The 27,358-nt window shown below is 50.0% G+C and overlaps 1 protein-coding gene across 7 annotated transcripts in view; it reads right to left on the bottom strand.

Moving 5' to 3' along the window:
- Nucleotides 1-27,358, bottom strand: part of RGS6 (regulator of G protein signaling 6) — a 595,863-nt gene that overhangs the window by 13,699 nt on the left and 554,806 nt on the right. For 4 of the 7 annotated variants that reach the window (XM_070469576.1, XM_070469574.1, XM_070469577.1 and 1 more), the window contains exons 16-17: nt 14,067-14,156; nt 8,228-8,281 (exon numbers count right to left, since the gene is read on the bottom strand). In XM_070469576.1, coding sequence (XP_070325677.1) covers nt 8,228-8,281; nt 14,067-14,156 — 144 coding nt within the window. The remainder of the gene's footprint in view (nt 1-8,227; nt 8,282-14,066; nt 14,157-27,358) is intronic. The other 3 variants (XM_070469580.1, XM_070469581.1, XM_070469578.1) reach the window with 2 other exon arrangements.

The following is a 27,358-nucleotide window of genomic DNA, read 5'->3' as shown; positions in this document are numbered from 1 at the left end:
GTATAGTTCCTGATGGTTTCCGAATCTCCTTGCATGCGCGCTAAGTCTCTTTAGTCATGTCCGACTCTTTGTGACCCCATGGACTGTAGCCCACCAGGCTCTTCTGTCCACAGGATTTCCCAGGCAAGAATACTGGGGTGAGTTGTCATGCCCTCCTCCAGGGGATCTTCCTCAACTAGGGATCGAATCTGCATCTCTTATATCTCCTGTAGGTTCTTTACCACTAGCGCCAGGGCAGGACATGTTTATCTACTTCAGTTTCTCCAGAGTCCCCAGCTATTCTTTTCTAAATCTTCTCTAGTTTGTTGAAGTTCCTGATAAAATGAGAGAGCTTGGAAACAAGAGTCAACACAGTCTAGAGCAATGAAGCTCATCTGACTGCTGCATTTTGTTATCACAACCTAAAGATATTTAAAAAAAAAAAAAAGTGCCTCCCACTGTTACTTCTATCAAGCTTGCAATCAACTAGAACCCCCAAAGTTTTTAAAACTTGAATTACAGTGAAGGCTAGGAATGTCATCCTGTAGTTGTGAGACTGAATTTTTTTTATCATAAATTTTATCTGGTTAAATTATACCTGGTTGTTTGGACCCATCATTCTACCTGAAGGAGATGGTCTTAACATGACAGACCATACTACCTGTCAAATGAGCAACACATTCTAGGTGTGTGTCTTTGAATGTGACTGGCATGTTTGTCTCTTCATCTGAGTCATCAAAAAGGATATTGAACTAGACAGGGCTGTGGCTGGACTCTTGTGGCCACAATCAGAAATTTCATGTCCCATGGACATAGATCTAAGAATTCACCAGCCATCTGGATGCTGGCACTGCCGGGGTAGCTATACATGCCCCACCCCATCCTACCATCCCATCCATTGGGGACCCCAAAAACAAACACTCCAGGGTCTTTCTCTCCTAGGCCTTCGGGTAATATCACTGAACTGAAGATCCCACTGCTCCAAGCTCTTTTCAGCTCCCCTGTGGTGTCCCAGTTAGCATTCCGCTTCATTGCAATGTTCTAGGGATTGTTCCTTCCTACGGATTTGTATCCTGCCTTTCTTCCAGAATACAGTGCTTCCCAAACTCAGTTAGAACCAAAGTACTCATTTGCTGCTGACAAACAGGGAAGACTCCCATGTTGTTTTTCACCAGGAGCTCATTTTGGAGGAATGCCACGGCCATCTTACTTCTCAGCCTTCCAAGTCCTTAGCCCTTGAGCACTCTGACTTCCAACCCTCTGGTTTGGACACAAGCAGAGTAGGGTCTCTTCTCCCTGACCTTGACATTGGCAGTCTGGTCCGCTTCCTAGGTTCCTGCTATTCCAAAGCCTGGCTAGCGCCTGGAGGTTTCTCTCCTGCCCCTCTGTGGTGCCATGTTTCCCCTGGCAGGTCCGAGGCAGATTCTGTCCCGGGCAGAAGCAGGCATCCCGTCCCCCACTCAGGCCTGCCCTCCCTGCTGCTTATTCCGCCAAGCGCCCTGCCATCGGTCACCTTCACCCTCTGCCTTCTCACTGGACAGATGGGAGCCCCGGGCCGTCCTCGCGTGGCTGCCTGGGGACAGGTGCCAGAAATCTGACTGCACAAGTGACAAGGAAGAGGCTGAAATCCCACAACCCATCAGCCGCTTCTCAAGGGGGAGCTCCTTCTAGAAGGACGTCTTTCCTGAGTCGGGGGGTGGGGTGTGGAAGGAAGGCTCTGTTACGGCAAAGGGCTGCAGGTCAGCTCCCGAAATAGCTTCCTGCCTGGCGCATCCATCCCCGGCGTGCCCCCAGCCTGCCTTGCGGGAGACTGGCAGGGCTGCGATTTGGATCGGAATCAGTGGCTGTAAACACACAGCTGTGCCTTTCTGCCTCACAGGAGTCTTTCACTTGACTGCTCGGCACACTGGGGTCTGGGGAAGGCAGGAGCTGGCCGGGTGGGGGACAGGGAGGGGGAGGGAGCAGTTTTGCAGTGCCGAGCTCTCCCCTGTGTCCGGGGGCTGAGTCACTGGTGCATTTTTGCTCGAGTGGGCACTCCGCGGGGAGAGTGTTTTTGGCTGCTTTTGGTTGACAGATGAACCATCGGCTACAATAGCTGGGAGCTCCTCCTTCCCAGAGGAGTGGCAGGGTCTAGGGCTGGGTTTCTCAAAAATGACCACCTCTGACCTTTTTGATAAATAAAAATCTCCCCCTTCCCCAGGGTTTCACAAAGATCTTCTCCAGGGCCCTCAAGGAGAATCATTTTAATCTCTTTGTCTTCTCTGTATCCTGCCAGCCAAGCTGATTCGGCCATCTTAACATTTTATTATTGGTTTGCAAAAATCAGACTTTTACATTTTCCCTTTCTAGCTACAAAACTAAAAGAGTAAACATGCTTTTTCAAACTTCACTTGGACCCAAGATGGAGAGAAAGGAATAGAGACTGGAGGAGACTTAACCTACTGCTGACTGTGACCAGGATAACATGCCCTCTTGTGACCTCTTTCTGGGCATCTCCCAGAGGACTGTGGCGAGCCAGTCCAGAGGTCTCCAGGGGCCTGGAAAAGGTGGTAGCAGGAGGGTGGCAGCATGATGCTGAGGCCCCAGATGCTCACACTTCATTTTTTCCCACGCCCCCGCCCCATGCCCAGGATGACGTGGCAGCACCTGCACGGGGCCCACCTTTCTGCCCAACTGACCTCACCCCACCTCCCAACACACACCCAGCTGGGCATCCGTCCCAGCAGGTTGGACACTGCAGCACTGGCATGGTTGACAGGGTGTGCGATGCTTAACCTGCTCTTTGTGACCTCTCTCTCCCTGCCCTCCAGGGGTCACAGTGCAGAATGAGCCCCAGAGGATGGAGGGATGGAGCCTGTGGGGTCAGAGGGGCTGCGGCACTCAGTTCCGCCAGTGTTTATCCTCAAATCCTTGTCAAAGGATTTTAAATGGACACCCAACTCAGTTCTCTCGGTTTAATTCCCATCCTCCAGGGTGGGCAGCCACTTTTTGGGCAGGCTCCTCTCTCATTCTGAGGGATGATTAGCACATCTCGAAAATCTCAGGACAGAGAGAAGCACAGACCCATAGAATGTCCCAGGTGCAAAGGGCCCTAGAGATGATCCAGTCCGTGCCATTGTACACAGGACAAAACCAGGACTCAGAGAGGGCTAGCGATGGGCCTGATGTTACACTGCTAGCAGGCTGAGGCTGGAAGCAGGAGTCAACCTGGGCAGGGCTCTGAGGAGTTTCCCAGAGTCCTAGGGGAAGTCCTCACTTCCCAGGAGAGACCAGCTCATGCTTTCCCTCCCAAGCACGGCTATGAAACCTACCTCCATCTCTAGGCAGACCCGGGTCTCACTGCTGCTCTATCTCAGGGCTCCAAGATCCGATGGGAGCAGGCTGGCACTATATAGCCTGTGACCCTGACATCCCAAAGGGGCCCAAGGACTGTGTGCAATCAAAATCAACTCTAGAGATTTTAAGCCAACCGTTCCTTGCTGAAAGGACCTGTTTGACTGAGGTCAAGGCCCTCTAGGGGCTCTGCTGTCTAGGTGTTTGAGAGCTCATTTCAGAGCCCAAGGCTCTGCCCTGACATGCTGAGAGGGAGGGGAAACAGCCTCCAGGCATGGAGAAGGAGCTGCTGTGTGGGTAGGTGGAGGGGGGTAGGCTGATCACCCTGGCTGCCTGCCCCCTGCCTTGCCTGGAGGGCCTCAGCCTTCCACTTCCGGTTCAACACCTGGGCCTGGGGCTGGGGGTTGCAGAGCTGCCCAGAAGGCAGGGGGGTGGGGGGGAGGTTACTCTCAAGAGCTTTTCCTTGGCTTCTGGGCGGGGCAGGGGGAAAGGGGGAAGGAAGGCGGGTGACAGCTGGCTCCTAGGGCTTCCTGGTCTCCATCTGACTTCCCCGCTGCATTCCTTGGCAGGCAGGACTGAAATGCTTGTCATGGAGATGCCGCTTGGTGCATGCCAAGACTCCCTCAGCTCCCGGCCCTTGCTGCTTCAATTCCTAGGAGCACCTTGGCAAAGCCCAACTGTGATGTTTTCTTAGGAGAGGGATGAACACCTGGTTCTCATCTCTTTTGTCCTCTGAGGCCTCCGGCACCAGCCGTTCCTTTGTCCATCTCGGGAGCCTGAGGCTACAGCCGATGAGGCTCTCAAGAGGACAGCTGGGGCTTCAGCTGAGCGCCCAGGCAAAGGTGTCCAGGGAGGCTGATGCCGCTGTCCCTTGGGGCTGCCACTTCTAAGTTAAGTGCTGTCCCTTATACAAAGATGCAGAGGACTTTTTCTATCTTCTCCTCCTCAGAGTTCCTCCTCTGGAGTTCTCACCAGACGGCTTCGGCCACTACCCGAAAAGGGACAGTCCAGTTGCTGCTGTTGAGTCTTGGCTGATGGCCCTTTGCTACTTCTTGTCTTCCTCCCACACATCCTTCCGTCCTCTGTGTCAGAGCTGGCCCTTGCTTTGCAGGAGACCCCGAAGGAACGAGCACGCCCGAGAGAGAGCAGGGGATGGACAGTCTTTCCTCTCTGGCCCCCTTCACACCCTCGAGGTCATCTGTTGACTGCAAAACCGGGGAGGTGGCAGAGAATGGCAGGCTGGTTGGTCCTGAGCAGTGGGAAGTAGTCTTCAGTTAAAGAAGACACTCCTCTCCCCAGGCAGCAATGCCTGGGACCTCCAACCAGAGAGTATGAAGAGGAGATGGAAGGCAATGCAAACACAATCTATAGAAGCTTCCTACTGTGGCTTTCATATGTTATAGCCACTGTGAAAGGATGCTTCCCAATGCACAGAGCTGGAGGAAAGAGGCTCCACTCATCTGATCTGAGGCCGTGTCTGAGCACCTCCCTGCCCCCAGCCCCTCGCTTTAAAAACCTGCTATGTGTCACAGCTCTTCCTGGGCTCAGGGCTCTTGTGACCAGGGCCACCCTGTATGATGGTGTGGGTCATCCACTGTACAAGGGCAGCTGAGGGTTAAGGAGGGGCTGAAATCCAGCTGCACTTTGCTTGGCCAGCTGGGCATCTGTGGGGTTGGGCCCATCAGAAGGATCCTGTTTTCTGCTCTGGATAAAGATGCACTATGGGCTGGCTGCACCATGCATTGGACTTTGAGTGATATTTGCTTCTGAACTTGGGCTGGCCCTATCAAAAAGCAGGCCTTTATGCAAGCTCTGTGGCTCTGGGTGGCCAAAGTACACGGTGCCTTGGCACAGCATAACCCCTATTTGCTACTTGCTACTCGCTACTCAAGTTCTGCATGACTCAGAATGAAGCTTCCATTAAAAGGAGCCGTGTGAAAAACAATGCCTCTGCTGGGAATCATAAGGCTCCTTCTGCACTCAAACTAGCATGGCTCTAGCAGCTTCTATGAACCATACTGAACTCCTTTCTAGGATCCCATGTCAAAGGGGGCCTCAGCGGCCTTCCACAGATAATCCCTCCATATCATGATACAGGAGTCTTAGAAAGAACAATTTGCTTTCTCCAAAGTTCCTCCTTTACCAAGAAAAGAAAGAGCACTGCATGGGAGAAATGTTGGACCCAGATTCAGTCTTGATAAGAAGTTAGCTGACTGAGATAATGAATGATCTGGATCAACATTTCCGGTCACCGGTTAGTCCTGAAGGGCAGCTGGCCTCACATCCCTGGTCCAAGGACTGCCCAGCTTCACTCCCTCATTTTCCCATGATGTGGATGGTCTTTCTTCATGTATTTCCCAGGACCATGAGAATGCTGTTGTGTTAGCCTTCCATTGGGTTTTATAGTTTACAGTATACAGAAGATGAAATATTCATGTAGACCTTCTTTCAAAGAAATCAAGCACTTTATGTATATTAGATCCAGAAAATGGCTATCAAATTGCAAGACATATTGGCTGACTGGTTAATTTTGTTTGATTAGAATACTGGGCTATGAAAACCACATTCTTGAGTTCCAGCCTCAAGTATTCTGAGAGCTGCTACTACTCTAGAGCTGTGGGTCATTTCCTCAAGCTCAGCCTCGTCTGGTTACCCCAAGTGGTGATATACCAAGATTACACGCAGCATGGATGGATCAAAACAAGTCCATCTCTATTTCTGCTACTGGAAACAAAAAATCAGAATGCATGACCCTTTAGAGTCTTTACAGAAAAATAGCAGACAATTTAGGAATGTTTTGGTTTGCAAGGTTGGGCTTTCTTTCATATAGATTCTAAAAATCTCAGGAGTTTGGGAGATTTTTCTCCTTCAGCTGGCCCTGAAAACATCTCCCTAAGTTCTCCCAGGTGCACACTTCAAATGCTTGGAAGGTGTCTGGTGCTTTCTCATTCCAAACACTTTGTTAACAGACCTTGGAGAACCACTGAACCAACACCACTTCTGGGAAGAAGGGACGTCAATAAATGCTCCTTGCGGAGCTTCACTGAGATCATGTTTGCTCTCCCAACACCCACTTCTCATGAAAAGCAGCCTGGAGAGATCTGGATGCCTCATCTGAGGACCAGGCTTCTTCTCACAGCCTCAGCCCACGTGGTCAACCTGAAGGGCCTGCCCGGGGTTGCAAGAGTTTTGCTTTCTCCATAATATACTCTGGGCTTGTCAACAAAACCCCTGAACATTCTCCACCTGCAGCCTCCAAGCCTCAGATGAGAGGGAGGAATGAGTTCCCACCACTCTCTATCAGCCGTCAGGGGCGGAGGGACTCCCATGGCCTTGCCTCCAATAGCCCATGGCAGCTTCTTGGTGCATGAAGCTACGTGGCTGCGGCAAGCCAACCATGAAGACCGACAGGGGATCACAGGCCTGACATTCTGCAAGTTCTGATTTCTCATGAGGAAAGACCACAGAGAGAGAAGACCAAAGAAGAGATGGGATGAGCCCCCATATTTTAATTGCCATCTACTTGAGTTGCAGTGAAGCTGACATCTAGCAAATTAAAAAACTCTGTTTAAATTCAGTTAAGATTCATCTAGCTATGACAGGTAAACAACCAGGTTGCTGCCCACCCAGAATTCTTAGAATTTATGTTAAAAGGATAAAATAAAGATACTAATCACACAGTAGTAAGGTTTACAAGGACTGTCCCCTGCAACACAGGGAGGAAAAAGGCAAGTTAGCATCAGTGGGTTTCTACCCTTTGGGAAGGGACATTGGACAAATCCTATGCATGGGATCCTGGCTCCCTGGCTGCTCTCTGTTTCCAGGTGACCAGTGCGAGTTGGGCTGCAGGAACTCAGTAGCTGGTTTCAGGAAAGAAGGGGACTGGCTACTTCCCGTGTACCAAGCCCTATGCCTCAGTCTTACAGAGTATGTGTGCATGCTAAGTTGCTTTAGTCGTGTCTGACTCTTTGAGACCCTATGGACTGTAACCCACCAGGCTCCTCTGTCCATGGGATTCTCCAGGCAAGAATACTGGAGTGGGTTGCCATGACCTCCTCCAGGGGATCTTTCCGACCCAGGGATCGAACCTGCCAATGCCTCCTGCATTGGTAGGTGGGTTCTTTACCACTAGTGCCACCTGGGAAAGCCCAATCTTACAGAAAACATTATGGAAAAAGGAGACGGGTCTGTGTTTGTCTACAGACCACAGTTCAGAATCTGCACCGGGCACCACGGGGAAGACCTAACCACCACGGCCACGCCACCCCGTGGCTACTGCCCTATCACACTATGCAAAGGAGGCTAACATGGGGCTGTCAGGGACATGGGAACTCATGCAGAGGCCACCAACACACACACGCACGCACGCACGCACACGCACACACGCCAGCTGGACCTCACCGCCAGAACCCATGCAGCACGGCCGCCTCCTGCACACGCATAAGCCACCGGCGCAGCAGCAGCAGCTCACCTCCCGCACCCGCGAGGCTGCCAGAGTCCGAGGGGGAAATTTGGATTTTTTTTTTTGGATGAGCTACAGTTCTGAGCCAATTTATTTCATGGTCCAGCTACAGCCTTCTCCCTGGGCTGCTGCAGAAGGTGCATCCACCGAGCAGCCCCAAGGGCGGGGGCGGGAGTGGTCCTTCCTTCTGGAAGCCCCCTTGCACAGGAGAGCAAATGTCGGGCCAGGGGCTGGGTGGGGGGGCCGTGCACCCATCTGCAGGGGGAGCTGCTGGGCCTTTTGTCTTTTGCAAACTGGTCCCTAGGAGAGAAGCCACCGACACTCGCAGAAGACCATGGGTGGGTGTGCGGAGGGAAGAGCACTGGGCTCCCTCCCCTCCCGAAGGAAACGAAAACCACCACCGAGAAAAACGGAAAGAAAGCCGAAAAACCAAAGAAAACCAGCTGAACTTACCACACTGCGAGTGAACTTTTCTAAGGAAGTTCTACGACCTTGCTCACTTTCTGGCTTTAGGGGAAAAAAAGATAGGGAGAAAAATACAGAAAAAAAAAAAATTCTTCAGATAACACATGGTTCCTAAACAGCAGCAGCGGCAGCTAATGAACCAAAACAAAAGCAAAACAGGGCAGAGAAAAAAAACAAAAACAAAACAAAAAACAGGAAGAGAGAAGCAGCCAGCGCTGTATGCAGGAGTCAGTGGGAGAGGCAGGAAACAGAAGCCCAGGAGAGATGGGGCTGCCTCCTCAGAGCAGCGAGGAGAGAGGGGTGTTTGCTTCTAGAAGAGTCATTCATCTTGTTTCCGGGCTGGGAGCTGGGCCCTTGGGAACAGTGGGGCCCTGCCTGATCACCGCTTTCAACCAGCCGAGCCCCTGTGCAGGGAACAATTGGGGGCCTCAACTGGGGATACAGTCCAGACCAGCTCCCAGGGCCAATGGGGTGTCGGGGGGATGCACTGAGATGTCAGGAAATGGCTGTGGGCAAGGCGAGGTCATCGAGTCCTCCGTGAGTCTGGGTTAGGACTTTCTCTGAGATCTTCCAGCCAGAAAGTTTGCTAACTTCCAGGACATCCTTGCAGCCCCCCGAGGACACTCCTTCTGTATCCTGAGATCAAGGAGGCTCTCTTTGCCCATGTCTTTTGCAACCACAGAGGTCTTGGGTCTCAGAAGGAGTATTCTGGACAGAAAATACTCTTCCAGTACCTGGGCAGGTGACCCCTTCCAAGGTTTACTCATAGCAGGTGGCAGGCGACAGGCAACTCAGGAGCCTCCTGGGGAGTCTTAGCTGAGGGCACCCCCTCCCTGCCACCCCCCAACCCCCACAATACACACAGAAGGAAGAGGGGCAAAGCCCTGTGTACTCCCCAGGCCAGGCAGCTCTCCTCTATGGAGGAGGAGAGGGTGTGGTGTGTACCTGAGCCTCTCCCCAAGTTTCCTGCTTTTCCAAGGGGGGAAGAATTACATCCCAAATACCTACTAGTTTATCCCAGAGCCCAGTTCCGGGGTCCTGAATCCATGCCTGGGAAATCTGGAGAGTACACACACTCACAGGGACACACTCACAGACACATACTCTTACACGGACACACATACTCAGACACACAGAACACACACTCGCAGACACGTACACTCACATGGACTCACATACTCACAGACACACACCCTCATATGCACACACCACACACTCACAGACACACACAGAGCAAATAATGGAAGTTAGAGAGCTGAAGAAGCAGCCAGGGGTCTGTGGGTCTGCAGGATGTGCTGGAAGCCGAGGGCAAAAGGCAGGCACTGTGTGTCACTGGGGACAAGATCAGACGGCTTCCTTGGCCGTCATGTCCTATCTCCTAGGTTGGCTGCTGAAGACAGAGAGGATACTGCAGGAGGAAAATGCAACACAGATGACACGCAGCCGCAGAGCCAGGCTGGTCTTTGTCCTTCAGATGCAGCACTGAAGGACATGTGCTGGGCTTGGCACCATAGCCAGTCTGCACTTGGGGATGGCAGCACTCAGCTTCAATCCAGTGGGCAACCTGGGGGCCATCCATGTGGCTCAAGTCAGGCCGGTCCTAGGTCCCACAGCTGGAATTCTGTGCCTATCCTTCCCATCCCCTGGCTATTGAGTGACCACTCACACAGGGACCATCAGCCTGACTCATGTGGCTTCCTCTGCCTTGCACAGGCCCTTGGAGCCGCCCGGTCCTGGATATGCTTATTCCCTTCGTCGTGTCTGACTCTTGAAGACCCCATGGACTATAGCCCACCAGGCTCCTCTGTCCATGGGATTCTCCAGGCAAGAATACTGGAGTGGGATGCCATTTCCTCTCCAGGGGATCTTCCCACCCCAGGGATTGAACCCGGGTCTCCCTCGCTGTGGGTGGATTCTTTACTGTCTGAGCCACCAGGGGAGCTGAAGGGGTCCTGGGGGGTCCTCAAAGTGTCCTGGGGGGGCCCTCAAAGTGTCCTGGGGGGACCCTCAAAGTGTCCTGGAGGTGTCCTCAAAGTGTCCTGGGAGGTCCTCAAAGTGTCCTGGGGGGGGTCCTCAAAGTGTCCTGGGGGGCCCTCAAAGTGTCCTGGAGGTGTCCTCAAAGTGTCCTGGGGGGCCCTCAAAGTGTCCTGGGGGGACCCTCAAAGTGTCCTGGAGGGGCCCTCAAAGTGTCCTTGGGGGGACCCTCAAAGTGTCCTGGGGGGGCCCTCAAAGTGTCCTGGAGGGGCCCTCAAAGTGTCCTGGAGGTGTCCTCAAAGTGTCCTGGGGGGTCCTCAAAGTGTCCTGGGGGGGTCCTCAAAGTGTCCTGGGGGGCCCTCAAAGTGTCCTGGGGGGACCCTCAAAGTGTCCTGGAGGTGTCCTCAAAGCGTCCTGGGGGGACCCTCAAAGCGTCCTGGAGGGGCCCTCAAAGTGTCCTTGGGGGGACCCTCAAAGTGTCCTGGGGGGCCCTCAAAGTGTCCTGGGGGGGGTCCTCAAAGTGTCCTGGGGGGCCCTCAAAGTGTCCTGGGGGGACCCTCAAAGTGTCCTGGAGGTGTCCTCAAAGCGTCCTGGGGGGACCCTCAAAGCGTCCTGGAGGGGCCCTCAAAGTGTCCTTGGGGGGACCCTCAAAGTGTCCTGGGGGGCCCTCAAAGTGTCCTGGAGGGGTCCTCAAAGTGTCCTGGGGGGACCCTCAAAGTGTCCTGGAGGGGCCCTCAAAGTGTCCTGGAGGTGTCCTCAAAGTGTCCTGGGGGGTCCTCAAAGTGTCCTGGGGGGGTCCTCAAAGTGTCCTGGGCGGGCCCTCAGAGTGTCCTGGGGGGGCCCTCAAAGCGTCCTGGGGGGCCCTCAAAGCGTCCTGGGGGGGGCCCTCAAAGTGTCCTTGGGGGGGTCCTCAAAGTGTCCTGGGGGGGCCCTCAAAGTGTCCTGGGGGGGTCCTCAAAGTGTCCTGGGCGGGCCCTCAAAGTGTCCTTGGGGGGGCCCTCAAACTGTCCTTGGGGGGGCCCTCAAATTGTCCTGGAGGTGTCCTCAAAGTGTCCTGGGGGGACCCTCAAAGTGTCCTGGGGGGGCCCTCAGAGTGTCCTGGGTGGGCCCTCAAAGTGTCCTGGGGGGGCCCTCAAAGTGTCCTGGAGGGGCCCTCAAAGTGTCCTTGGGGGGGCCCTCAAAGTGTCCTGGGCGGGCCCTCAAAGTGTCCTGGAGGGGTCCTCAAAGTGTCCTGGGGGGACCCTCAGTGTCCTGGTGGGGCCCTCAAAGTGTCCTGGGGGGGCCCTCAAAGTGTCCTGGAGGGGTCCTCAAAGTGTCCTGGGGGGACCCTCAAAGTGTCCTGGGGGGGCCCTCAAAGTGTCCTGGGGGGCCCTCAAAGTGTCCTGGGGGGGTCCTCAAAGTGTCCTGGGGGGCCCTCAAAGTATCCTGGGGGGCCCTCAAAGTGTCCTGGGGGGCCTCAAAGTGTCCTGGGGGGGCCCTCAAAGTGTCCTGGGGGGGTCCTCAAAGTATCCTGGGGGGGGTCCTCAAAGTGTCCTGGAGGGGCCCTCAAAGTGTCCTGGGGGGCCCTCAAAATGTCCTGGGGGGGTCCTCAAAGTGCCTGGGGGGGTCCTCAAAGTGTCCTGGGGGGCCCTCAAAGTGTCCTGGGGGGCCCTCAAAGTGTCCTGGGGGGTCCTCAAAGTGTCCTGTGGGGGTCCTCAAAGTGTCCTGGAAGGGTCCTCCAAGCCCAGCTCACCTGCCCCTGAGGACCTGGCTCATCAGAATGACTAAGATACTTGAATAGAGAATGGATTACAGAGGAAGGATTGGCAGGCTGTGCCCCCACAGTGCATCATGGGACTTTGTGAGCAGAAAAGTGAAACTGCTTTACAGCCCGCCTCTTAGCTGGGACTATGGCTCACATCCCATCATGACCTGGACATGTAGCTCTCATGGTGAGCCCACCCCTGGCAACCGAAGACACTTTGGGTCTACCTGAAAGTGCCGAGTTACAACTCCAGTCCATGCCTGGAGCTCAGGGGAAACAGAAGAAAAGGTAGGCTTGTCACTGATTTTAGGAACAACTACCCCCTGAATATTGAAAGGGCATTGGCTCTGGAAAGAGCTTTCGACCCCCAAGGACACCCCTTGAGAGGGCTGGGATGAAAATTCTAATAAATTTCATTGGTGACGTGTCACAGGCAGGCCATCTGTTCCTGCCTCACTTGAGTGAGCTCCTCCCTGAAGCTTTTCTTGTACAGGAGGACTTGAGGCCACAGGAACCTCAGTCCCACTCCTTGAGCAGGGGTGCGTTTTCTCTTTGCACTCAGACTCACAAGGAGACTAAATGGCCTCTGGCTTCTTCTGTGTGTGTGGACACATATGTGGACAGGCCCAGGTGACCCCAACTGTGGGAGCCCATGATTTCCCCACATTGGGATTGGTTCAGGGTCTTGAGCTGCAGGAAATAAGGAACGCTCACTTTGACCTTCTCCCCTGAGGTCTGGGCTGCCGATACTAAAAGTCTTCACATTTTTTGAAAAACTGGGTATCAGAACCATTATTTGGGGGGATGTCAGCCCACTCCATCAGGGCCCCTCCACCTCCACCCTCCTGCCAGGGAGCTGGCTGGAGGCTGGGCTTCACGTTTCCCATCATAGGAGTGACACATGATGAGAAAGGGTGCAAGCCAAGAAAGCTGGGTCTCGGACATTCTGGGTGCCCCCCAAATCTACTTCTCTTTCTAAGACTCTCAGGGATGTCTTCAGGGCTACCCAAGGGCAGGTGAGCAGGAGAGAACTGCTCTCCTAGTCAGTTCTAGTCTAGGGAGTGACATGGTTACCAGCCAGGCACACAGTTGGGCTCCCAGGCCATGAGGTCACAGCACACAGAAAGAGGGGCAGCCGGACAGAGAGGGTGTCGCTGGAAAACCGCAGGCTAGGGGACTGCCACCGGGAGGCTGAGAGGCAGAAGAAAGGGATGCGCGTGGTCTTAAGCAGCAAGGCACGCGAGTCCTGGAGTTTGGGGCGAGGAGAGTCACACTGAACCCCTCGTGGACCTCAGATCAGACCCGCAAAGCGCAGTGTTCGCTGGCATACTGGGACCATGAGCCAGCCCCCTACCTCCCCCTTCCCTCACCCCCTCCTTCCAGCTCTGCCTTCCCTCCTCCCGGAAATCCAGCCACATTCATTCTTGTTCCAGTCACCCCTCACCGCCTGCATGCTGGGGGGTCCCTGCACCCCCAAATCTAGACCCCGAGGGCTGCAGGGAACCAAGACTTCATTCAGAGTGGAGGGCGGGGAGGGAGGAGCTAGGATGCCATTTCTTCTTGGTTAAAAGAAAAGGCAAATGCTCTGGGGCAGGTGGCAGATGGGAGAGAGGAAAGGGCAACAACCCCGGGCAGGATTTCCGGTGCCCCATCGCCCCGGAAGAACTCTAAGACTTTCTATGCAGAGGGGGCTGCCGCAATCCTTGCCTTACACTCATCCCTGCACGCTGATCGGGGCAGGAAATTCTGTGGGAGGGGGCTGGACCTGCCAGTGGTTCCCTCAGGGCTTCGCTGATGTCACAGCCAGCCCTCTGCTCCTGGGCTGAGCCCCAGGGGCCTCTTAGGTGGTCACTCCCTCCACTGTGGGCAGACAGGAAGATGGAGATGCTGAGTACCAGGAGACAGGAGGCCACACCCTGGACCTCAGCGGGGTGGGATGGCAACAATCCTAATTGTCTTCTACTGGAGTGGAAGCAGGGACAGAAGGGGAAAAAGAAGAAAGAAAAGAAAGAAAACCCAAGGGATGGTATTCTCACGTCACACCAGCAGCAAGCAGCAGGCAAAGGTCAATAGTGCTAAGAAAGGCAAGGCCGCCCTTCCCAGGGATACCTTCTTCTTGGCCAGCAGCAAGTCCTGGTAAGCATTGGACCGGAGGAAGCGGGCGTAGCTGTCACTCTTCATCAACTTGTAGATGTGCTCCTGGGGAGGCAGGAGATGGGAAGACACAAGAAAGAACTGTCACCCAACACTAAAGGGAATGGCAACCCAACTGGCCGCTGTGTTAGGAAAGAAACAAACAAGCCAAACTCTGCTGGTATGAACCTGGAAAAAGAGATAACATGTTTGCTTTGTTGTTGTTGTTTTCTCCCCCACTCAGAAAACATTAACTAAAACCTATTTTCTTCCTCAGCGTAAAAAGATCCTTGAAGATCATGTCCCAGAAGCTTTGTAATTGGCCCTTGGTGCCATGTTGAGATGCACTATTGCTTAATGATTAAAACCACAGGCACAGCGATAAGAAGGAAGAAACTACCGATGGTTCCAACCACTTGGATGAATCCCAAAGGAATTATCATGAATGAAAAAAAAAAAGCCCCAGAAGGTTTACATACTATATGATTCCATTGATGTGACATTCTCGAAATGACATATTGTAGAAACAGACAACAGATAAGTGGTTGCCAGATTTCAGGGATGGGAGAGGGGCAAGGAGGGGAGAGAGGTGTGGTTATAACAGACAATTGGAAGGGTTCTTTGGTGAAAGGCTAGTTCTGTATCTTGACACATCTTACACATGGGATAGAGTTGTATAGAACCTCACACACACACACACACACACACACACACACGTACATATGAGTACAAGCAAAATTGGGAAATCTGATAAACTCAGGGGATATAGCAATGTCAACATCATGGCCGTGATACTGTACTATAGTTTTTGCAGATGTTACTGTTAGGAGAAGCTGGGTAAATGGTATGTCTCTATAGTATTTCTTATAAGTGCGTGTGAATCTAAAAGTATCTCAAAAAGATTAACTAAAAAAGTAGTCCACAGGCAATGATGCAATTGGGTTAGTTAATGCACATCAGGGCCACCACCCCATCCTGGAAGAGTACTCTTAGAGCCAGATCATGGGGTCTTGTGGGCAAATATGCCAGAGGCTGGGGCATGGTGCCCTCCTGAGCTCCTAGATCCATTACATTCTGGCCATGGCAATGGATTTTACCTTTGACTTTCAGCTAATTCCTGTAGCCTTGTGATCCCTTTCTAATAGGTCTGTCCTCATTAAGGACAGGGAAAGCCAGGTTCATTACAAGAGGGAGCTTATCGATTGAAAAAGCGTTATTTATCAGTTGAAATGTAAGGTAGCACAGCTACACGGAAAAGCCTGGTTGTCCCAAGAGAGGACCTGTTAAAAGGAGGGTGGGCTTTCCCTAGGGAGGGTGGGATCATTGGGTGGGGAAGCATCTTCTCTGATGTATGCTCCTTGTCCATCCTGTGAATCTGGATAAGGGCCCCAGGACTTGGAGGAATGGAGAGCTGGGCAGTGGAGAGGATGCTCAGTGGAGAGGCTGGACTGGTCATAAAGGACCTCTTCCTCGGGTATTCTCCCAGGGGATGGGTGAGGTAGAGACCTTTCCTCAGTTGGGGACACCCTGTAGAGGTACCTGGCCATTTTAGAGATGATGGTGCATCCCAGAGGAAGCTGGGTTACATCAAGGGCTTGCTAAGACTCTCTCCCTACCCATCTCCAAAGAAAGTGAAGGCATGGACTTCCCTGATGGTCCAGTGGTTAAGAATCCACCTGCCAATACAGGGGACACTGGTTTGATCCGGGAAGACTCCACACACTGCAGGGCAAGTAAGCCTTTGCACCACAACTACTGAAGCCCACACAACAGAGGGTACTGTGCTCTGCAGTGAAAGAAGCCACCCCAAGAGAATCCAGCCTATCTCAACTACAGAGAACTCCCCGCTCACAATTAGGGAAAGCCCACGTGCAGCAAATAAGACTCAGCACAGCCAAAAAAAGAAAAAAAGAAAAAAAAAGCAGAGGCAGAAAGCAACCATCAACTTGGTGCCATGTAGGTCCCTCTCTGGCCATCTTAAGAGGGACCACATGTGGACTTGTTTGGGCACCAGCTTCATTCTTGTGCAGATGATCCCATATTTACAAAAGCAGGGTGCAGCACTCCTCATGGGAATGGGACCACTGTAAGGAGCCAAGAGAAACGAAGCACTGGGTTCGATCTGAATCTACTTTGATGATCCAGATATGTTCTGAGTTAATAAGCTTCGTGAGAACACATGTTGCTGAGTGTTTTTCTGCAAATTTCAGACAAAAATCCAGCCCACTCTAGTTGAAGTTTCTTGTGGGAACAATGTGTTTTTAATCTCTTATATGTGCATAGCATCCAGTGTGGGGTTAAATGTTAGCGGAATTTATGCAGCTTTTTGGTTCACCAAAACGCTGGTCTGAGCTTGCCGATATCGAGCAAGTTTACAGGCTCCATACTTGTTTTGGTTTATGATCAGTTTCTGCTCTCTGTATGGAAGGAGACAGAGGAACTCATTCAACTCAGAGGAAGTCCCTATGTGGGCATCTTGATTCAGCCCTAATTGTCTCAGAGCCCAGACTGAGAGACATCAGGGTCTTTGCATTTGTTGTCTCTTCAAAGTGGCCTAACATTTACATCTAAGGTACGAATGGAGAAGACTCTGGAGAGTCCCTTGGGCTGCAATGAGGTCAAACCAGTCAATCCTAAAGGAAATCAACCCTGAATATTCATTGGAAGGACTGATGCTGAAGCTCCAATACTTTGGCCACCTGATGGAAAGAGCTGATTCATTACAAAAGACCCTGATGCTAGGAAGATTGAGGACAAGAGGAGAAGGGGGTGACAGAGGATGAGATGGTTGGATGGCATCATTGACTCAATAGACATCAGTTGGAGCAAACTCCTGGAGATGGTGAAGGACAGGGAAGTCTGGGGTGCTGCAGTCCATTGGCTCCTGGAGTGGAACACAACTGGGCGACTGAACAACAAGATACAAATGCTAACTCAGAGCAAAATGGCCCACTGGCTCCTTCTTGTCTCAGGCATGGCTTCTGTCTGGCCAGCAGAACCAGGTGGCTCCTGAGTCATCTGGAGAGGCCTGTCCCTCAGGCCTGGACCTTCTCCAAAACCCTCTCCAAGGCCACAGCCCCCTGCTTGTTGCTCTGACTTGTCAGAAGAATCTAAATGCCCAGGCATATCTCACAAAATACCCGCTTCTGCCCCAAGAGGAGTAAGGAAACCTCTCCTAGCCCAACCCTTTTGGCCTTGAGAACAAATTTCACCCCCAATCCAGCTAATTCTTCCAACTCATCACAGGCAAGAAAAACCATTGAAAGAAAGAATTTGTCAATTGAGAAAGAACAGGATAAAACAGATGACTCAGTATTTGTTCCCCAAAATATTTGTTGAGCACTTCCTAGGTGCCAGGCATTGTGTCAGGTATTGAGATCACAGCATGACCGAGACAAAAGAGGTCCTCTCTGCCATAAAACTTAGATTTCATTGCACAAGGGTGTGCATGACTAATTGAGCTAAGGGCTACAAGGAAGAAGTTCAGGTTCAAGGTGCTGTGAATGGGTAAAATTGAAGATGAACTCCCCTGCCAGAGGTGGGGAATGCTGGTCCAACAACCAGAAAGAGCCTCGTCATGGCAGGAAGAGCTAAGGAGACAGGAAGTGTCTTCCAGTTCCTGGTCTGGTCAACCAGAGAAAGGAGGATGATGATGCTGAGGAGGAAGGCACAGCAGACAGTGGTCCCCTCTTTGGGGGTGAGGGTCAACGTGGGTCAGAGGAACAGTTCTGGCTCTGCTCTTGTCCTAATGTCACATGGCATCTTGACAATTTGTTGCCAAGGCCAGGGCCAAGGCAGGGACCGTGTGGGGAGACAGTAAAGAGAACACGGCCTGTTGGAGGTGGGCTGCACAAGATGATCTCACTCTGCCAACCCTATTGCTAGCTCTTGGCCATCACGATGACCATCTCAGATTGCCCTGTGAGGGAACAACCACAAAACAACAGCAGGTGGAAGTCATGGTCTGAGCAAAATGGAATCGAAGATGCAGATCCCTCATGCGCCCTACTGTGGCTTCAGGCCCCTCTGGCCTGGGCCTCCTTCCCCGCAGTCTATGGATCCAGGACTCTCCTCTGCCCTCCTCTCCTCCCCCAGGCAAAGAAGTGGAGAAGCGGAGCCTTTGCTGTACCCACTTATGGAATTCTGTTCCTTCCTCCTCGCCAGCTTTTTCTAAGAAACACAAAGACAGTAAACAGGGGGTGGGGGAACGGAGTGCTGAGGTTTTTTTTTCTGGGAATGAGAACTAAGATAGGACTCAGGGTCTTTGGCCGGTTCCCAGATGCAATGAGTTTATCACTGCCAGGGACAGCAAGTGTACAAAGCTCTTGGCAGTGACCCCGACTGATTTATGAGGGGTTCTGGTTTGTTTCCCCTGCTTTGCAGACAACCAGTCTTAAGGAAAATGTATATCCAGGATCTGCTAAGAGCAGGGGAGCTGCTGGAAAAACCAGTGAGCCCCCACCCAGAGAATTCCCAAGGGGCCGGAGAGAGAGAAGTGTGCATTTCTCTTTGCTTTTTCTTATCTTATTTTCCTCCCTTCCTCCTTCCCTCCTCCCCTTCCTCTCTGCCCCTTTATTTCTCCTTCCTTTCTTCCTTCTTCCCTCCCTAGACCCCTCCCTCCCTCGTTCCCTCTCTCTCTAAAAAAAGAGATGATTGAGTTAACTATGAACAAGCAGAACTACCAGGGTCCACATCCGCCTTCCTGCCATGTGGGGAGGCTCCTGCTCCAGACAGGGAGAGGCTCAGTCTCACTGGTAGAGAAACTGACGCTCTAAGGCCCTAAGTCAGGCCGAACATCTCAGCCACAATTCTCAGTGGGGAGGGGATCACACCCCTGTGGTGGGTGACAATGCTAGGACAGGGCTATCACCCTGATGAGATCCTCTACCCTCATTTCCCTTCTTGGGCTCGGCCCTGGGACAGGAGCTTTGCATACCTGAGATGCTAAGGCAGAAGCAAAACCAACTGGAACTATGGGCAACATTTTATAAAACCTTTTAAGGGAGTATACTCTATAAAAACGTTGAATCGCTATGTTGTACACCTGAAAGTAATATAATCTTATAAATCAAGGGTACTCAAAGACTCTTTCAGGGAAGAAAGCAATGGAGAGAAAGAAAACAGAAAACCCCCCAAAACTCAAGATGACTAGAATCGGTGGAGTCAAGACACATGCAGGAGGTGGAGGGAGTGAGCAGTGTCTCAATGTCTCAGAACCACACCTGCTACAAATCAATGTTTTGCAGGGAGAGTCTTCAGCTGGAAAGCTCCTTTGTTTTTAGACAAAACACAGTGGCCCCCACAAGCGCTGGGGAAGGTAATCAGACACATGCCCAGACCTTGGGCCCCAAGCATGCTGGAGCAGCTGGACGACTTAAGAACACCCTTATGTCCTCTTTTTGGCTATGGGTTCCTGAGACGGTTACTATCTCATTTCCCAGCTTTAGAGCATCCTCCTGGAATGGGAGGCCACTCAGCTGGAGCACTGCACAGCTGCCAAGAGCCCTTCTTGGGATTTTCAAGTGTCCTATTTTTCTTTCTTCGTCTCTGTCTTCCACATCCGCACTTCCTGGAACAACATCCAGACTTTGGGCACTGTTGAGTCCTTTGTGGTCCCTTGAAGGAAGATAAGATTGTGGTGCAAGATGTGGTGCTGCTGCGTGAGATGCTGGAAGGGGGACCAGGCTGGTGGTCAAAGGCTTGGATTCAGGTCCCAACTCGGCTTTTCCCAGCCCCACCAAGCACACAGGTAACCAAGGAAATAGAGGGGAACCTTTACAAGAACTGTACCCAAGCGAAGGAATGATGATAACTGGCTTTCATGATGGGACTGTCCTTGCCAGAGAGGATGTAGGGGAGACCAAAGACCATGAGATTCCTGGGGAAGGGGGAATGTTGTCTTACTTTCATTGCTGTTGTTATTTGCTCAGAATTGGTGTTTACGTTTAAACAGCTCCCTTTTACAGATGAGGACACTAAAGCCCTACACATTTGAGTGCCTTGCCTGAGCAGAGTCAGGATTTGAGCCCAGGGTTCTGTGATGCCCCCAAAGCTCACACTCTCCCCTTGGCACCTGCTGCTGCTCATGGTCCTTCAGCTGGGGTTTCAGGGGAGCCAGGTTGTGTGGCTGAGACAAAGTCCTCAACGTGTGGTCAGCGGAAACGTTGGGGGCCTCCTCTCAAGCTCTCATCTGAGTCACCCCAGGGGTGGATGCAGTCACTGCTCACCATTCTCTTTTGGGAACTGTTCACCAGCCCCACTTGTGGTGACAACGGCTGAGTCACCCAGGGTGACACAGGCTCTGGTTTCTCACAGATCGTACCCAACTTGCCTTCTGCAGCCGCAGGAAGGGCCAACCTGGCAAAGCTCTGAGTGCTGATCAGACCCCTGGGAAGTCAAAGGCAGCAAGTCTGTGTCACAGAAAGTCACCCAGGAGATCCCCGAGTCTCATCTTTCAAGAGGATATCTTAAGCCAAAGGCCTTCAGACCTTATACCTGGCTAGCTGAAGTCTAGGGAAAATGAACACTTTTCTCATCATGGGTCCTGCAGGAGGGCAGAGGGTGAGACTGCCCCAGGGTAGGGAATTGACGGGGATCCTAAATTACTATCTGCTTAATAAACAGAAAAGACTCCACGGCCATGTGAACCACTTCAGTGAAAGATAGTAGCCTGTTGTCCTCAGGATGTGGCTTTGGACAATCATCCCAGGATACTGTGAATCTTGTTTTCCCCATGTTTTTTACTTCTCTTTTTAAACTGAAATGGAGTTGAGTTTTCAGTGTTGTGTTAATTTTTGATGCATAGCAAAGTGATTCAGTTATACATATATACATGTGTGTGCTAAGTCGCTTCAGTCCTATTTGACACTTTGCGATCCTATGCACTATAGCTCGCCAGGCTCCTCTGTCCGTAGGATTCTCCAGGCAAGAATTCTGGAGTCAATTGCCATGTCCTCCTCCAGGGGATTTTCCCAACCCAGGGATGGAACCTGCGACTCATTATGTCTCCTGCTTTGGTAGGCGGATTCTTTACCACTAGTGCCCCTGGGAAGCCCCAAAAATGTATACATACATATGTATCAATATATGTAAATTCTTTTTAAAAAAAATATTCTAGGGTCCTGTGGATCTTAAATGAGAAGCCCCCATTTGGATTTCTTTATCCTTCTAAGCAGGATGTGTGAGCCACTGTTTACACGGAATGCAACATTTAAGCCCTAAGAGAGTGTAAGAGTGAATTATCTTTTGCCTTTACCCTGCAAAGCATCCTTATAAACATGTTCAATATAACTGGCCAAAGGGCACAGTATTTTGATGCTGTTCAATCCCTGTTCTTAGATAAGAGTAGCTTCAAAGGCAGCTTTGCATATTTTCTTTCACCTACCCGAATACCATGGGTATTAACTTAGACAAATGTTTCCTTCTCCTCTTCAAGGGCATGGGGTTTGGTGCAGGAGATCTCTGCTCTGAAGCATCAACAAAGAAATTTTGGAATTTGGTTCTCTGACGCCTTCTCTTCAGGAACTACTCTTCTGTGTGGTAATAAACAGAATCCTCTCACAAACAACTGATTTGTTCTTTTCAAAATGCATGCCTCCCTCTGCTGTTCACCTCCCTAAAATAAAACCACCCACAGAATAAAATGAGTAATTCCTGGAGTAAGCAGTTCCATAGCATATTTTATTAAAATATGTCTGGCATGGGAAGTCTACCAGGAAGTGTCCTCCAAATGAGGATTAATATCAGGAAACTTGGGGGCAGTCTTGTGATACTGGCACACAATGCCACCACTTCCACCACTGGGGCAAAGATTAACAGCCTTCACCAAGCTAGGAAGACGTCTGCTTCTGAGTCATCTGGGGCAAATGTAAATGTGGGCTCCCTGGGTTCTGACATTTGAACAAAACAAATGTTAGAAGACTTTCATTCCTTAATCAAGTTGCTTCTAAACATCTACATTTAGGAAAGAATAGAGACTCTAGGCTTGAGGCTTCTTGTCTGCTCATGGTGGGTGTAACTTGATGGTGTATTTCTCAGCTCTTATATCACTCTGACCTCATTTTGAACTTGAGGTTGCTCTTTGATCTTTCTATGCATGGATGATGGCCAGGTAGAGTTTCGGTAACTTAGATTGGGGTCTGCTTAAGAGAAAAGCCTACTTATCTGTATGTTCCCAGAGTCTAGAACATCTGACCCTTAGTAGATATTCCAAGTTTTGCTGAATTGGCATATTGGAGAAATTGAATTCAACTGATATTCATTGATCACCTCCTCTATGTGCTGTCTGAGGTTGTGTGGCAAGATTTTTCCAAATGGAAAGCCAAGGAACAAACTGACTTTTTTTTGGATGATAGGTACAGCTGAGTTTGTTATCATTCCGGACCAAGTTGTCAAGAAAAAAGTTTTTCTAAACCACAACTTTACAGAGCATTATTTTAGTGTCATAGGGATTTATAGAAGGCAAGGAAGACCAATTGACTGCTCCCAGTTAAGAACTTCAAATCCAGAGGTGCTGGAGGCCTAGACACTGTAGGTCTAGATGGGGCATCTCAGCAGCTACTGCAGGTCAGGGAAGCAGAGGGGCTTGAATACCTAGGGAACCTACATGGGAACCTGTAGGAACTAAAGTCAACAGGCTGGATTGGTCCATCAGATTCAACTGCCAATCCATCTGATGGACAGATTTCCAATCCAACCCAATCTCAATGCAGCATTTTCTTAGGTTTGTTTCATTTGGTTTGCAAAGAATGATGTGCTCTTGGACAAGCTGTGCCCAGTGGCGAAAAGTCATCCAGGCCCCTTATATCCTTTGCTGTTTCCTTAGGTGTAGACTTCACAACCCACAGGTCAAGGTCTCCCAACTCAAATGGGAGAATGAATGTTCATGAAATGGATGAATGGGGAGATGGACAAGTGACTCAGTGGATCCAGTGACACAGTTCTTGGAACATCCTCAGATCAGTTCAGTTCAGCTCAGTAGCTCAATCGTGTCCGACTCTTTGCGACCCCTTGGACTGCAGTATGCCAAACCTCCCCGTCCATCACCAACTCCTGGAGTTTACTCAAACTCATGTCCATTGAGTTGGTGATGCCATCCAACCATCTTATCCTCTGTCGTCTCCTTCTCCTCCTGCCTTCAATCTTTCCCAGCATCAGGGTGTTTTCAAATGAATCAGTTCTTTGAAACACGTGGCCAAAATATTGGAGTTTCAGCTTCAACATCAGTTCTTCCAGTGAATATTCAGGACTGATTTCCTTTAGGATGGACTGTTTGGATCTCCTTGCTGTCCAAGGGACTCTCAAGAGTCTTCTCCAACACCACAGTTCAAAAGCATCAATTCTTTGGCCCTTAGCTTTTTTTATACTCTGACTCTCACATCCATACATTACTACTGGAAAAACCATAGCTCTGACTAGATGGACCTTTGTTGGCAAAGTAATGTCTCTGCTTTTCAATATGCTGTCTAGGTTGGTCATAACTTTCCTTCCAAGGAGTAAACGTCTTTTAATTTATGGCTGCAGTCACCATCTGCAGTGATCTTGGAGGCCCCCAAAATAAAGTCTGCCACTGTTCTCACTGTTTCCCCATCTATTTGCCATGAAGTGATGGGACCAGATGCCATGATCTTAGTTTTCTGAATGTTGAGTTTTAAGCCAACTTTTTCACTCTCCTCTTTCACTTTCATCAAGAGGCTCTTTAGTTCTTCTTCACTTTCTGCAATAAGGGCGGTGTCATCTGCATATCGGAGGTTATTGATATTTCTCCCAGCAATCTTGATTCCAGCTAGTGTTTCATCCAGCCCAGTGTTTCTAATGATGTACTCCACATATAAGTTAAATAAGCAGGGTGATAATATACAGCCTTGACGTACTCCTTTCCTGATTTGGAACCAGTCTGTTGTTCCATGTCCTGTTCTAACCTTTGCTTCCTGATCTGCATACAGATTTCTCAAGAGGCAGGTCAGATGGTCTGGTATTTCCATCTCTTGAAGAATTTTCCACAGTTTGTGGTGATCCACATGGTCAAAGGCTTTGGTGTAGTCAATAAAGCAGAAGTAGATGTTTTTCTGGAACTCTCTTGCTTTTTCAATGATCCAACAAGTGTTGGCAATTTGATCTCTGGTTCCTCTGCCTCTTCTAAATCCAGCTTGAACATCTGGGAGTTCACGAAGATCTGATAGACTGAGTGCCTGAAGAACTATGGACGGAAGTTCGTGACATGGTATAGGAGGCAGGGATCAAGACCATCCCCAAGAAAAAGAAATGCAAAAAGGCAAAATGGCCATCTGAGGAGGCCTTTACAAATAGCTGAGAAAAGAAGAGAAGCAAAAGGCAAAGGAGAAAAGGAAAGATATACCCATTTGAATGCAGAGTTCCAAAAAATAACAAGGAGAGATGAGAAAGCCTTCCTCAGTGATCAATGCAAAGAAATACAAGAAAGCAATAGAATGGGAAAGACTAGAGATCTCTTCAAGAAAATTAGAGATACCAAGGGAACATTTCATGCCAAGATGGGCACAATAAAGGGCAGAAATTGTATGGACCCAACAGAAGCAGACGATATTAAGAAGAGGTGGCAAGAAAACACAGAATAAGTATACAGAAAAGATCTTCACAACCCAGCTAATCACAATGGTGTGATCACTCACCTAGAGCCAGACTTCCTAGAATGCAAAGTCAAGTAGGCCTTAGGAAGCATCACTATGAACAAAGCTAGTGGAGGTGATGGAATTCCAGTTGAGTTATTTCAAATCTTAAAAGATGATACTGTGAAAGTGCTGCACTCAATATGCCAGCAAATTTGGAAAACTCAGCAGTGACCACAGGACTGGAAAAGGTCAGTTTTCATTCCAATCCCAAAGAAAGGCAATGCCAAAGAATGCTCAAACTACTGCACAATTGCACTCATCTTACACGCTAGTAAAGTAATACTCAAAATTCTCCAAGCCAGGCTTCAACATCCTCAGATACTCTTGAGAGTTAAAACTGAAGCCAGACAGCCCCTGTGCCAGCCAGCTGACTCCCGCCTGCCTTCTGCCACCTGCGGAGGCTCTGGGAAGAGGTGAATGCCCTAAGAGGAAGCCTTAGGCTCATGATACTTCTGTGGTTTCATTCTCTCCTCGAAACCCACCAGCAGTGCTTCAGACAACAAGACCCAAGATTCAGCTCTCTCTCCACCCCTCTTGCTCTGCCTACCACCATTTAATTCCTCCTCTTTCAGCTCTAAGCCTTCAATGCTTTCCTACTGTCTTCAGGGTGAGAAAATTCAAATTCCTTAGGAACACACACAAGGTTCCCCAGATCTGGCTCTCACATACTTTTTATTTTTGCATTTCCCAACAAGGAACTCCTTCCAAGAGCAGACATCTTCTTGGGAGTTTAGAACTACCTTGGAATTTTGAGACCTCAGGGAATAGTAAAGCCATTAATTTTTGTGAGTTCACACTATATAGCACTTATTCAAAGAGTTTTCAGGGCTATTGGCTCATTTGACTTCTCAAAAACCCTTAGAGGGCTTAGAGAAGGCATCATCCTCATTTTACAGATGAGAAAACTAAGGCACAAAACATCAAGATCTTTGCCTGAGACCACAAGGCAAGTGCGTGGCAACGTAGCTCTCCTAATGCCCCAGTATTGAGAACAGAACTCAATCCCTAGCATAAAGAACTGAGTCCATAAAAAATACATGGCTCATTTTTCCTCTTTTTCTCCCCTCATGAAGCTAAATCTGTGAAATTGGAACAACACAGCAAACAGCTGAGGGCTATGGTCACAGCCCACAGACCTTTATGGAAGATTTGATTTTGGCCCAAATTTTCAAAGAAGCCAAATGGATAGGCAAAGCACAAGTGCAAATGCTGGGCCCATGCTGACAGGGCGTCTTGTGGGATATTTCCACAGGAAGCAAACACAGGCAATTAACTTTGCTGTAACAATGCCTGTGGTCACATGAAAAAACAAAACCCTCAGAGAGAGCTTACACCCCATCCCCTGGGGCCCATTTCAAATGAATTCATAAATGTGGCTCAGCCTTCACTCCAGCTACTGACCCCAGATACTCACATGTTTATCGGCTCTTTGACCACTATTGGGTGGCTCCTGATCCCAATGGGAGAAGGGAGGGAGGTGTTCCAAAGGGCTCAGGTGTCATCATTCCCACTTCTCAGATGGGCAAACTGAGTGACCGCGAGCAAGCATAAAGGGCTTATAGGAACAGTCCTATAGGCCTAGACAGAGCATGTGGCTAGGATCAGAGCCTGCTCCCCAGCTTGGGGGTTTTCTCTGGGGACCAGCGTTTCTCCAGGTCTCTGCATGACAACCAGCCCTCTTATAACCCAGGGGCAGGGCTATCTGAGGAACAGACCTGACTGGCAAGTTGGGAGATCTGAGAGCAAGTTCTGGCTGCATTTTAGCCCTCTCCCCCTTACCTGGAAACCTTGAAGTCACACCTGTGTGGCTGGTGCAGGCAGCAGTGCTGGCCCCGCAGGGTGAGGATCACGGTCCTTACCGACTGACTTGCCCTCGGTCGCGGGCTCTGTAATACTCAACCCCGATGCAGAAACATTTATGGAGATTGGTGGGTTACTGTTACTACACCAAGGCCTCCTCTAACCTTCTCTCCCATATAAACGAAAGACTAATGGCTCCCAACCCGTTATCTTCTATCTTTCTGGATTTCTTGAAATGTTTCAATGATTTTCATGATATATTATTCAGCACAGTGGTCTCAAACTCTGGCCCCCTTGTCTACTTCTTTATGTCCTTCAAACTTTATGTCCTAAGAATAGTTTTTATATTTTTAAGTGGCTGAGAAAAATCAAAAGAAGCATAATGTTTCACGAGCTTTCAGAGTCCAAAAATAAAGGTTTTCAACACAGCCATGCCCACTTATTTATGTATTTTCCACTGTTACACTGTGACAGTGTAGCTGTTTTGGTATGGCAGAACTGGGTAGTAGTAATATAGACTATACAACCTACAAAGCTCAAAATTTAAACTGTCTGGCCATTCACAGAAGAAATTCAGTCTTTTAAACCAACTCCTAGTTTAGTGTAAATGGCAGGCTACAGAATCAACCTATTTGCATAGCCACTCTGTACACACAAACTGAGAGAGAAAAGAATACTAGAATGGGGATTATCTCTGGGTACTAAGGTTACATACAATTATTTAAATTTTTTTAAACCAAATCTGTTAATACAAAAGTATAAGAAAAGAATATTAATGACATTAATAAAATAACATTGCAGTCTCTTACTGTGGACAAG

Source organism: Odocoileus virginianus, chromosome 6, assembly GCF_023699985.2.
Source record: "Odocoileus virginianus isolate 20LAN1187 ecotype Illinois chromosome 6, Ovbor_1.2, whole genome shotgun sequence".
Classification (NCBI taxonomy): Eukaryota; Metazoa; Chordata; class Mammalia; order Artiodactyla; family Cervidae; genus Odocoileus; species Odocoileus virginianus.
This window is presented reverse-complemented; position numbering and strand designations above follow the sequence as displayed.